At 31.6% G+C, this 12,790-nt stretch overlaps 1 protein-coding gene across 1 annotated transcript; it reads right to left on the reverse strand.

Moving 5' to 3' along the window:
- Positions 1–1,510: 1,510 nt before the first annotated feature.
- On the reverse strand, positions 1,511–11,876 carry LOC134257805 (uncharacterized). Its single transcript, XM_062740405.1, has 15 exons — positions 11,800–11,876; positions 10,428–10,550; positions 10,206–10,319; positions 10,012–10,086; positions 9,218–9,348; positions 8,120–8,206; positions 7,755–7,847; positions 7,553–7,660; positions 5,557–5,767; positions 5,177–5,332; positions 4,812–4,894; positions 4,622–4,692; positions 4,407–4,534; positions 2,760–2,919; positions 1,511–1,957 (listed from the first exon to the last, which is right to left on the reverse strand). Exons 1-15 carry the CDS (start codon positions 11,861–11,863, stop codon positions 1,873–1,875), a joined length of 1,689 nt encoding a protein of 562 aa, XP_062596389.1. The 5' UTR covers positions 11,864–11,876; the 3' UTR covers positions 1,511–1,872.
- Between the last annotated feature and the right edge of the window lie 914 nt (positions 11,877–12,790).

The following is a 12,790-nucleotide window of genomic DNA, read 5'->3' on the forward strand; positions in this document are numbered from 1 at the left end:
ATAAATAAAATTTCAGTTTGTAGGAAATTGCCATAGTCTGTTTCTTCTGTAAACATGCCCTGTGAAAAATGTGTTTCCTCACCTTTCTGGAAGACTTTCATAATTTTCAACAGAAATGGGTGGCTTAAGGAGGAGGGGTGTTTATTAACAATTAATACATCTTGTCATAGTTTTCTGTAAAAATTACAGCTCACTAGCTATCGATACGCTGGTAAAAAGATGTGAAATATCATCTACACTGACAAACCTTTGTTTGTCTTATATGGCTATTGCTATTAATGCGCATAGAGGGTCTTACCACAAGCAACTGACCAATTGTTCCCACTGAATACGTCTTACGCCAAATACATGTTTACATGTTAATATCGCACACGAAATTCATTTCAATCTATAATATGTCAATGGAGTGCAAAATAAAAAAAATGTTCTTATGAACAATTAAAATGCAAACATTAAAAACTATGAAAAATTATCACGGGCGTTTTTAGTTTGTTGAAATTAGAGAAAAATACGTTTAATTAAATCTTATCGTAGTTAGTGTCAGGTTCAAAACACCAGCATTACAAAGGGTAAGGAAAACGTAAAGCAGTTTTCTCGTATTATGCATTTAAATGGACAAAACATGTTTTATATAACTATACTCGTGATCACGTGTGTTGGCCAAGGAATCCACCTGACAATTGTATTCACCGTTTTAGTTACAATGAAGAATTTATCAAGCATAAAATTCCTGTAGTATTTGACAGTAACCCATAATGCAATTCCCATTCATCATATTTGTCATTGGTGCCTCATTTGCTAATCTGACGCCAAAAATATAGTCCCGGTTCCCATGCAAATATTTGTCCAAAAAGAAATTATAATTCATAACAGCAGAATATTGTATCATAGAGAATCTTATAAATTTAAATTACTTTAATGTCAAGAAAGACGATTGAAGTTCATTTTACAGAATGATATTATAGGGTGTGAAAACTGTACGCAAGCATAACTTTTCTAATTTACCATGTCTACGTGCCATATTCCTATGACATTTCCGTGAATACATGTACCCTTTTCTCTCCAAAATTGCTAACTTCGCCAGGGCCACTGCCAGAGCTACTCTGAACTCATCGGGTTTTATAATTAGCAGAACACCGAAAAATAAAAGGTTCCAAACACATTAGTAGGGGTGAACAAGGGCAGATAAAATCACAGAATCGTGAAACTTTGGCCTTCTTCATTTTATATTGGATAACAATTAAAGTCTTTAAGACGTCTTCAATACAAAGAATGAATTAGGCACAACATCTATACATCTTCTCTATGTTAACACTTTCATTTTTTTCATGTATGGTACACTTTGAAGGCACAATTCTTAAAACAAAAACTAATTTGTGTGTTTTTTAAAATCAGCATCAAATGATCATGAAATGGAAGAGTATGTGTCTTTGTCGACCTGTCATTGCTCCTTGTCATGATCCGATAAATCCGTAGAAGGTTGTGAAAATAATGAAATCTTGTAAGTACAAGAATGATTTTACAAAATAATTTGCAGACTTGAATTTATCATGAAGAACGGTTGTATAAGGTGTTAAAATTCAAATTCTTTTATCCTATTGTTTTTGGTTAAATCTATTTTTACAAATTTCCTACAAGGTCTCTGTAGTTTTTAGGTTCATGTAACAACATCTGATTAGCATTATGGTTTTTTTTATTTTCTAAAAGTTCTTTTGAGTTTTTTAGGTATTCATATATTCAGATATGTTGATGTTCAATACTCCTACATTTATTTTATTCTTCACTGCTGAAAATAAAACATCATTTAGAGTCATATGAGGACAGCCTTAAAATGTGTATTTCCTCAGAAATGAACACAGTATATTTCCAGCTCTAATTTCCCGTGCACACCCTGATATCTGTAGTTAATTTAGTGATGGTATCAACATGTTTTCTTTGTTGTAGGATGATTCTGTGTCTAAAAAAAGGAATATCAATATTTTAATTTAAAAATACAAATACAGCACTAAAATACATTTAAACGACGTACAGTACCAACGTATACAATCATGTACATATAAAATTGACGTGTGCCGCACGGCGAATGCCTTTCGGGATATTTTTAACGAGATTCGCACACGCTTAAATATGGAAATATAAAATGGCTATAGTTGATCATCAACATTTTTGTGCATTCAAAATGTTTAACTCATATCTAATATAGGAAGATCACAATTTCCTGTACAAGAATATTTAATATTTATACTGTTACAAATACTTTTTTCTTAATACAAGTATTAAACCTAGCAAAATACATGAACCTCATGATTCTGAATGTAAAACGTTATTTACCACAGATTTTTTTCCCCAAATACAATACCTCAAATATTGTGACATGTATTTTTCTTCAACAAACACTAGGTACTTAATTAATATATCATTTGACGCTATGTTTACTTGTGTAACTTCATCTAAATTATTGAAACCATGAATGGCATTGCTTAAGTATATTTACTTGCAAAACATTAAAATATTATATAGCAGTATCCGAGAAAAAATATCAAGATGACAGTCAGGATGACCAAGCGCTACCAATAATCGAATTCTCAATTTCTATTTGTACAAGTACAATATGTATGATACATGATGCATGATATATAATGAAGTTTTTAAAGTGCACACTTATTTCAGTTTCACATATACTTTTTTTTATGGTTTTAAATTATTCAAATTTATTTTATTTCTTGACTTGCATATTGATATTAAAATATAGAACTTACATATGACCTTTAAATTGAATGACAACTGTTGAATCTCTATTCCTTCTGTAACACGCCTCTATTTTCTCATTTATTTCATCACTGTAATTGTTCCATCTTCCTACTGGGTCTCTCCACTGCCATTGTCTTCTAACGTTTTCTGGGATAGCTGTCTCATGACCTGCATGATAATCAAAACAAATGACCGTACAATATCAACCCCCCAAAACAACTTAGGAAGCAATTTTTAAGAATTTTCATTAATTCATATCCGTTGATGCTTCTGAATTATAACTTAACCAATACATATATTTAGAATCTCCTATGATTTGTAGTTGAATATGAATTTTATCCAACAATTGTGTATGTTTTTTTTTTATCCGCGAGCCTTGGCGAAAACACGACGAGTTGGATGAAAATCATATCCAACCAAAAATCATGGGAGATTCTTTTTATCCCATGTTTAATTCTTCACAGTCCATGTTTTAAATTGTTTTTATTAAGGAATATATTTACATTTGTTGTGTTTTTCTAGTAAGCCAACAGTGAAATTGATTTGAATACCATTTTCGTGTATACTCACGCGTAGAAATATACACGGAGAAACGTGCGCTAACGTGACGTCAAAATAAGGCTATTTATTACATACTTAGTAATAAATACAGGTTTTTTGCATATGCGATATGGCTGACGTCACAATAGCCGTATCAGCCCTGCAGGGCTGATATGGATTTGCGGGGCTGATAACCTATATCAGCCCTGCAAATCCATAACAGCCCTGCAGGGCTGATACGGCTATTGTGACGTCACTATCACACCCTTAGTAAATTAAACCACAAAAACAGTATTTGTGATCATACACAATTTTTGATGGGTTCATATTCTCTTAATTTCAACTTTTTGAAAATAAGGTTAATCTTAATTTACAAATACATGTAATAGATCATTTTCAAATTACGGATCGAGTGCAATGAAATAGAAGTAGAAACAAACCCAAATCGTATGATACAATAGACCATGTATATGTATGAAAGAAGTCCATGCATGGTTATTTACTTATTTTCTTCTCAACTTAATGCATGCTGTATTTTATTACTAAGTATGTAATAAACATATTAATACATACCCTTTTCCACATCACATCCTGTATCAGCCCTCGACCAATATCAGCCCTCGGGCCTTCGGCCCTCTGGCTGATATTGGTGTCTCGGGCTGATACAGAATGTGATATGGAAAAGGGTATGTATTATTCTCTATATAGATGTTAGAAAAATGCAACGAAATAGGGCAGCGAGAAATTCAAATATTGAGTATAATTTTTAATGCTTCAAGACATGGAAAATGTAAATATAAAGAATGTAACATTTTAAGTTTAGTGTGAATTATTGGCGTGTGAATCACACAGACTTGCACCTAGGCATATTTTTCACGAAGCGCTAGATCAAGCGCTTCATGAAATATGCCTAAATGACAAGTCTGTCTAATTCACACACCAATAACTCACACAAAACTTGAAAACAATCCTTAACTCAACTTTATTTTACTTAATCACGCTAACGCAAAACCCATTGTTACGTCACAACTGATGGATACCAAAAAATATGGAATGAGACATATCCACGGAATAAAGGGGTGAACATGGGATAAAAACGGTTAATATAATGTTACCTTCTATCGTATTAGACATGGAGGCTTGACTTGATTCATTTTGATTTTGTTCGCAAGGAATAGAATTCTTAAATTCTGTACTACGCTGAAAACATAGTCTCTCTATAACTGAAGGATTTAATGGGTCACTAAAAATAAATTTAATGCATTTTAAGTTAACCAAATTATACATATCAAAAGAGAACTGTGTGTAATAAAATTAAAATTATATATACCGTATTCTAACATCAAATTTATTTTGATATCCAAATCTATAATTGCTCCTCACACCATGGGGCCATTTCACCTTAAAATCAAATGCTATAATTTTAGCACATACGCCGCAGATAAACCACATTAATAAATGAATCAGAATATGTGTATATGTAAGTATTTTTTAAAAAATATGATAGTTTGTTGTCTTACATAAATAACTTCCTGTTGTACTCTGTAAACTGTTCCAATGTTTTCCTCTCCCCCATCCTGGTCATCCCATTTCCAGTCTGGTCCTTGTTGTAAAAAATCAATAACTATTGTTTCAAAAATATTATTATTGAAACTAAGACTGGGTTTGAAGTAAATAAATAAGATGTTGAGTTTTCGGGAATAGATGAAACAAACCGATTAGCTAGGTGTTGAACAGTCCTTAAATTTAATGTAATATGAACACATTAAATATTTTTAAACGTTACTTTTTCTGTGACACACAGCGTATATGCACTTTGATTTGTTGAAAAATTTGAGACGTTTAGGTAGAATCGATGTTTAATTCTTGTACTGCATGTAAATACCACTTGAAACTAAACAACCAGTAGCAATTTGTTGATGATACAAAAGAATTCTTGGTTCATCGCATTCAATTAAGTCATATTTCGCTATCTGTCCATCGTTCCCGTATCTGTAGTTACATGTCCTTCCACTGTCCCACTCAACGAACAACCAACCGACTATACAAAACATTAACAAACATGGTTTTCAATCTTTATCATATTTATCAATGCTAATAATTGGCGTTTCCGTATGGCGTCTCTGTATGAATGAAAACTCTCGAGCAAATAAGCAAAGGATCGGTTGCTGATATGAACGTTTACATTATTTTTACAAAATCTACTTTATTTTAATGGTTAAAACTTCAAGCTTTCGTGTTCGTCTGTTTTGATTCAGGAGTCACCTGTTGAATGTCCTACAACGGTTCCAGGGCCCATGCTATCTTGGTTTCCCCATTTCCAGTCGGGTCCTCGTTTGACTCGGGTACCAATAGAAGGCATATCTGAATATCGCTCCGTAAACATTTCATCAATGTTATTCATGTCAGTGACAATATCAGACATAGTTTTTGAACTTGACACATTCTGATTTCCTAATGTTTCCAAAATATCTTCCTGGGAATAAAAGGGATATGAGTTTGTTACAATCATGAGTTCTTATTATGTGCTTTAGGACTACATTTAAATATGATGTGTTTTCTTGTATATTGTCATCGTATAATATCATATTAGGGTCTGTCCGTAAATTTCTTGGACAGGTGCTTATCTTACAAATAAAAACGTCAATGACAAAACTACTTTTTTCCATAATTTTTTTTTTTTTTAGCAATTTATTCTTTTTTGAATTGTTAAGCAAAAACTCAGATCACTTATGATATTTATAGTCATGAAACAGAGGTATCGTACGTTACATGACGCAAAAAGACGGTTCCACATTGAATTTCTAGTTTTTATTTTTTTTTTCCTGCATAAGAAATCGCGCTAAAAGTTAAATTATGAGATACTGAGTACTAATCATAAGTTCGCCTATTTAAAATACGAGGGGTGATCAAAAAGTTCGCGAACTAATTGAATAACTTCCATAAAAGAAACAATATTTGGTATCAATGTTGATTACACTTTAAATTAATCCTCCCCAATTTTAATGCCACCGTTCTGCGCATGCGTGAATCACGTGATTTTGGCGGTCACGTGACCCCCTCCGTAGCGTTCTGTCACAAAAGTTGAAAGATTTTCTGAGTTTTATATTTCTTTCCATGTGAGTTAATTTTTATGACAAAAACAGTTCATTTGTCAGAAATGGTCATATCTTGGCAACAGAATGGGTGGATAAGAAGATCCTTTCAAAAATAAGCATGGCGACCATTAAAACACAAATCTTCTGTCTCGGGAGAGACCTTTATTCAAGGTGGATAGAGATTGGATGCCTCCTTTTTATCATATCTAATATGTTTAAAATCTAAAGTGAACGATATCTTTGGTATTTCATTATTATATTATTGTTCAAATTTTCAACTATTTTTCAAAGTGTTAATTTGAGGTCTTTGATAGCAAATTGCTTAATTAAAAATATATATCTTTTCAAACTTGCTTTCACTGGGCAAGACGACAAGTATCATTTTTAACCATCTGCTTCCTTCACTAAAACGATCAATCCAATCATTAATTGAATTTATAGGAACTCATTTATCTCAATAAACTGTGTACAAATTATTATATGATACTGCAGAGGGATTTCTAAGATATATGATAAATTGTACAGTCGTTTGTTGAACCAGTTTGACTGAGACAACCATTTTTCGTCACAAGTGACCTACACAGTGACGTTATTTTCACATTGTGACGTCACAAACAAGGAGCAAAACTTTATTCAGCATATGCTATTTATAGACCTTGTGTATGGCTATGTACCGATTTTCATTCTAATCTGAATTGTGGTTTATTAGATATAGAGATAGTGCGCGAACTTTTTGATCACCCCTTGTAGATCATATGAAATTTCTTATGTGTCATAAAACTGGTCAGTACGAAGACTTGTTTCATACAAAAAGTTTAACGACACAAAAGAAAGTATTACATTGAGAAAATATGACATTATTTCCTAAAAACATTTGTTACATCTAATGTTTTCTTTATACACTGTGGCTATATGCTCCGTGTGCAAATAATTAAACTTTTTAAAGCTTGTTATTTATATTTTTCAATATGAATTGCATTTTCTTGAAAATTGATAATAAAAAGTAAAGTTTGAATTATGTTATAAACCCGGTTTTTTTCACAGTGTCAACACTTTGAATAAGAGATTGTGTGCGAACTCTACGGACATTCCTCAAACTTGTAAACATTGTAAATAAAAACAAATATAATAAAGAAAGTATTATAAGAAAAAAATTCCCATACAATATCTCTGTCAGTTACATAGGATGAGTGTTGAAATACAGCAGATTTGATATCAGCAGCAGTTATTTCCTTTGGAGACTTGTATCTTAACAGTTGTGAAGTTATGCTCTGTAAAATTGAACCAAGTGTTATTTTTATTGTGATAAATATCAAATCAAATTTCTAATAAGACCGCTGGATATTTTTTCATTTATATTCTCACCATATTTTTGGAAAATCGGCCAACTTGTTGCACAGCACGATGATGAACTACTGTCACTCCTTTTGCTTCGTTGCTGATAAATTCCAATAAATTCTGTAAAAAATTTAATTTGAAATTAGTAATTTTAAATGTGAAATTTCAAGTTTTCATGGGAGTCAATTCCATCGTTTTTGTTTTAAGGGTCCAACAGTTTCATGCTTTCAATAAAATATCCAGTTTAACTTTTTTCTTATAGGGTGAAATCAGAGTTTGTTACTTAAAAGCACGACTGATTTAACAGTAAATTATTAGTACATTAAATGCAATAAAGATTGAGACTCCCATTGTAAGAGGAAACGCTAATTTGAAATCATGTTTGGATGTACCTTATTTGGATCAGATCCTACAGGAATAAACAAAACAGGACCCAGCATTGCAGATGTCGTTACAGTTGCTCGTAATCTTGTTATAAACTACATGTAACAAACAATGTTATGTAAACATCTAGTTAAATACAAACAGTTTACTCTAATATTAAACTAATCGATATAAAAAACATTGCGTTCTAAAATTCTTCATCATTTTTAAGTTCTAACAATAAATCTGGAATCTACAATGCAAATTAAACTATATGTATTTCCAATGAAAATACCGCAATTTCATTCAATTCAAATAGGGTAAAGCTAGGAACTTATTTTGTGACGGAATGTCTATTTTTTGAAGAAAATGATCAATTTTTCTCTTAAATTATATACAGTGCTGTTCAAAATTAGTTTAGATTCCTTTATTTCCATGCTGGTCGGGCACAGAACTGTTTTTCTTTGCAGGGAAATGTTTAATGCTCATTCGGAAATATCTGTTTTATTATTTCTTAGGAATTTTTTCCATTATTTGTTACAAATACAATAAATATATTCTGAAAGTCCAAGAAAAAGTTGAGCCAATTTTAGCATAAAATTGACACGTTTTAGTAATATATAAAAATTTACATCATAGACCCCCACTATTGTTTTTCTTTTCTGAATATATAAGATAATTTGTATCAATCTGGTTCAATTCTTAAAATAATTTTCTTATTGTCAAATTTTCAATGCAAGAAAAATCACATTTTGTGAGTGAAGAAAGGTAAAAAATTTGATTATGCAAAGCAATTTGACACTTTTTCTGAGTTACAATTATAAAGTATCTTTTTTAAGTTGACTATAGTTTATTTTATTCCATGACTAATTTGGATAAAAAAAAATCCAAGGAGAACGTTAAATATGTGATTTTTATTTAAGGCACAGATTTCACTGCAAAAAGGTCATAATATATATGTACTGTAGCGCCAAAAGAAGCATATTGATACCTTTTGTGGTTTTGATTTTTAGTAAGGCTATATATGTATGCAGAAACTAAGATTATATTTGCAAAAATTCAAATATCAGAATCCAACTTCCTTAAGTATATAGAGAAATTAAAGACTGTTTTTTAAGAATACTTACCATACTAAATGGGTTTTCGGAGACAAGTGCGGGTTCGGGTTTGTTTATGTTTATAGGGTCTGTCGGTCGACCATCCGTTATCAAGATGGTCCTTGCTGTCGGAACAATATCTTTTACATGTAAAAGGCTGCCTACAACATAAAATCCTAAAATAAAGTGCTTACTTTATTTTTATTTTAAAAAGTCAAGTGTTTCTCCTTTGATTGTCTTCTTGTATAGTTTTAAGGAAATTAACCTTATTAGTATTACTACATCATCGTCGCAAACCACGGCAAAAATGTACGATCCTCTCCCATTCTGGCCATTGTTGCATGAGAAGAGAATATTTCGTAGCTCATTAAAATATTTACCAATGCGAGTAAAACATAGTCGGATGATGAACTTTGGTGCGACTTTTCAATACCCAGTCACAGGGTACGGAATACTGCTGATGTAAATTGTTGATTTCAATTGCGATGGAAGCAAAACTTGTCATTGACTGAATATTACGTCACAATAGAGATGCGTAAATGTTCAAGATTACGACACTTTTTGTGATCAAGCAGCTACGGGTAGGAGAAAGAGCTATATGCGGACTCCGGTCCGTAACTTGACACTATGCGGGGATTTAATTTCAATAATTATGACAATCCTTAAAATTAAATTTTTTTTTATTACACGATTATTCCTCTACATTAATCAAAATGCAATGTAAAGCAAAAAGATTTGAAAAATGACAAAAGAAACCCCCCCCCCCTCCCCCCAGTCAATCGATCGATATATAGAATAGATGTACAGTTTATATATTATCTCACTTATATTTAGAAAACATGATGTAGACAGAAGAAATGCGGCTTCCATAGGAGAACTTCCCCTGCATTCAATTCTATCTGAAAAAGAAAAATTATATGGACATTAAAAATCTATTCCTCTCCTATAGTTATAATCATTTTATTATTCATATGCAGAGAGAACTAATTTAAATTTAAATAATATTTATTACTCTTACCTATACACTTCCTAATAGATTCATAGTCGTTCGATAGATAGTGGAGAAACTTGACTTCTTGACCAAAACACAACACTGCCACGTTTTCATCTTCCTCCCTGTGATCAGCGATTTCTGTTTTATATAAAAGGGAAAAAATCAACGATTGGTGACCATTGTTAAACGCAGTAAAGGTAATATCGAGATATGAGAAACACAAATAGGATTTTAAAAAGTATAAACCATTTATAATGTCCAAGAAACTTCTTTTCATCTGCCTAAACCCCTCTCCGGCCATGCTCTCTGATGAATCAAGTAGAAAGACAGTACGCATTCCCTTTCCTTGAAGGTGTTGTCTCTTTAAAACTTAAAAATTAAATTTAACGATAGAAAATCTTAATATTTTATTTAAAGAAATAAAGTTTTAAATATGCAAATTAATCTTATATAATTCTACTAAGTCTGTCTGATATATGTTGCTAAGATTACACCCTTTTTTCTATGTTTCTATAACGATTATATTCATGTTAACTTTAGCTTACTGCAAAGGAGTAGAAAACAACAGAAAAGATAACACTCAGACTCTTGTTCTTCTTGTAAGTTTGGAACTAGCAATCAAGATACAAATAACAATCGAGAAATCCACAAATATTCTTCAAATAAGAATTATATAATAACCACGAGATGGAAGACAGTACATCTTCAATGTTCTTAAATGTAAAATATTTCACAATAATAATTATTGAATTGTATTCTGAAATACCAGTTAACATTGTTTTTCTTCGTGAAGAATTTGTTTTAATGAAAATTGAAATCAACATTAAAACAATCCAATTTTGGTGTCATATAATTGTTGATTGAGCATCAGTAGATACACATTCATGAAAAAGACAAGGTCTTAGGTAAAAATAGAATGAGAATCGTTTAATGAAGAAAAATATATCTGTCAAGAAATGTATCTGTGTTCGTCCGAATATTAAGACACATTTTCTTATGACCCTAACAAGAAATTCTATAGTAAACTATTGTTGACTATAGTTTATACCGTAAACTTCAGTAAATTAAAGGTCCACAGTTTCAAACATATTAAATCAAAGTTTCAAAGTTTTCTCTATAGTAAATAAAATTTTCAAAGTTTTCACTTTAGTAAATCAAAGTTCGAAAATTTTCACTATAGTTAATCAAAGTTTGAAAGATTTTCCTATACTTAATCCAAGTTCCAAAGTGCTCTCTCCTCTATGGCAACTGATCCCACCTCCGATGTTTTGGAGATCTGTGTTTGCTCTGCGCCTATTTTGTATTGGTTTATGGACTTTTTATCTTGAATACTGTTCATCATCACCATATGTTTCATTTGGTACAATAGTTATCTATAGTAAACTAAAGTTTACAGTAGTATGTTTTGTTAGGAGTGTCCAAATTCGTTAATTTGTATTTTGGGAACATTGTTAAAGACGTTTTAAAGATGTTTTTGAATGATTTTCTTATGGGGGAAAATCCTTATCTGATACAGACCATAGCTTTATAAAATAGGCATTTTAGATCACATATAGTTATTTCTATAGTTATTTCCTAAAATGCCTCATTAAAGTGTCAGTTCAAAAAAATGACATACGTTCAAATGCTTCGTCCCTGGCTCGTTGATGCCAGTATTGCATTTCTTCCATTCCACATTGCATTTTCTAATATATCTGAAATAAGTGAAATAAGGAAAAAGGTATTATTAAATTTGACTTAGATAAATATAAGAAAAAATGAATACTCACTTAAAATTTAACATATTCCAACAGAGATATGAAAATAAAAATTTTTCCTTGTGATTTAAAAACATTCATTAATCCTCTTTCATTGTATACAGTCATGCAAAAATAAATCTTCCTGGATTGCCGCTATATTTGTAACTATTCAAAAGATATTTTGGTTCAGAATTTATAATATGCCATGATTTTTTAATTTTTTTTTTTTTTTGAGCTTCTTTAAATCTTTTAAATTAGCATTTAGTAAGGTTAATAGGATTCTTTCGCATTTCCTTTTATCTCAAAAATAATTTAAGCATGGTGGGTTTTATCTTATAGAAGACCGTTCATTGCAGTTCAGTTGGTAGATTTCTCGCTTCGTGATGGGGGGGGGGGGGGGGGGTTGTGGGGTTGTGAGTTCGAATCTCGACAGCGACTGATCATGACCTAAGTCGATAAAAAATTGAAAGCAAATGTTCCTTTGTCAAGTGATCGGCACTTTGAAGTGAAAATTACGGGTCCTTCGGATGAGACATCGATATCTCCATATGATTCAGTTTCACCTTAAAAACCGAGGTCCCATGTAACAGCAGACCTTGGCACGATAACGATCCTTCACTGCTCAAAGGACTCCACTGCCAAGTAAGGGTAACAATTTGAAGTCACCGGTCTGTGGTATAATGTCTCTATATGAGTGCAATTTTCGAATGGGATGAAAAACAACACACAATCAATCATATAAGAATGCTGACACTGGAAATGAAAATCATCCTTTCTTTTTCAAACAATTTTGAATTTTCTTTCGATAGAGAAAAAAGGATTTCCTTATCCATCATTCCCCGACTGTTACAAGGACCACAAGGCGGATGT

The sequence above is a fragment of the Saccostrea cucullata genome, unplaced genomic scaffold (assembly GCF_032062105.1).
Source record: "Saccostrea cucullata isolate Sc308-1 unplaced genomic scaffold, CSIRO_AGI_Scuc_v1 ctg6611, whole genome shotgun sequence".
In the NCBI taxonomy this organism is placed as follows: Eukaryota; Metazoa; Mollusca; class Bivalvia; order Ostreida; family Ostreidae; genus Saccostrea; species Saccostrea cuccullata.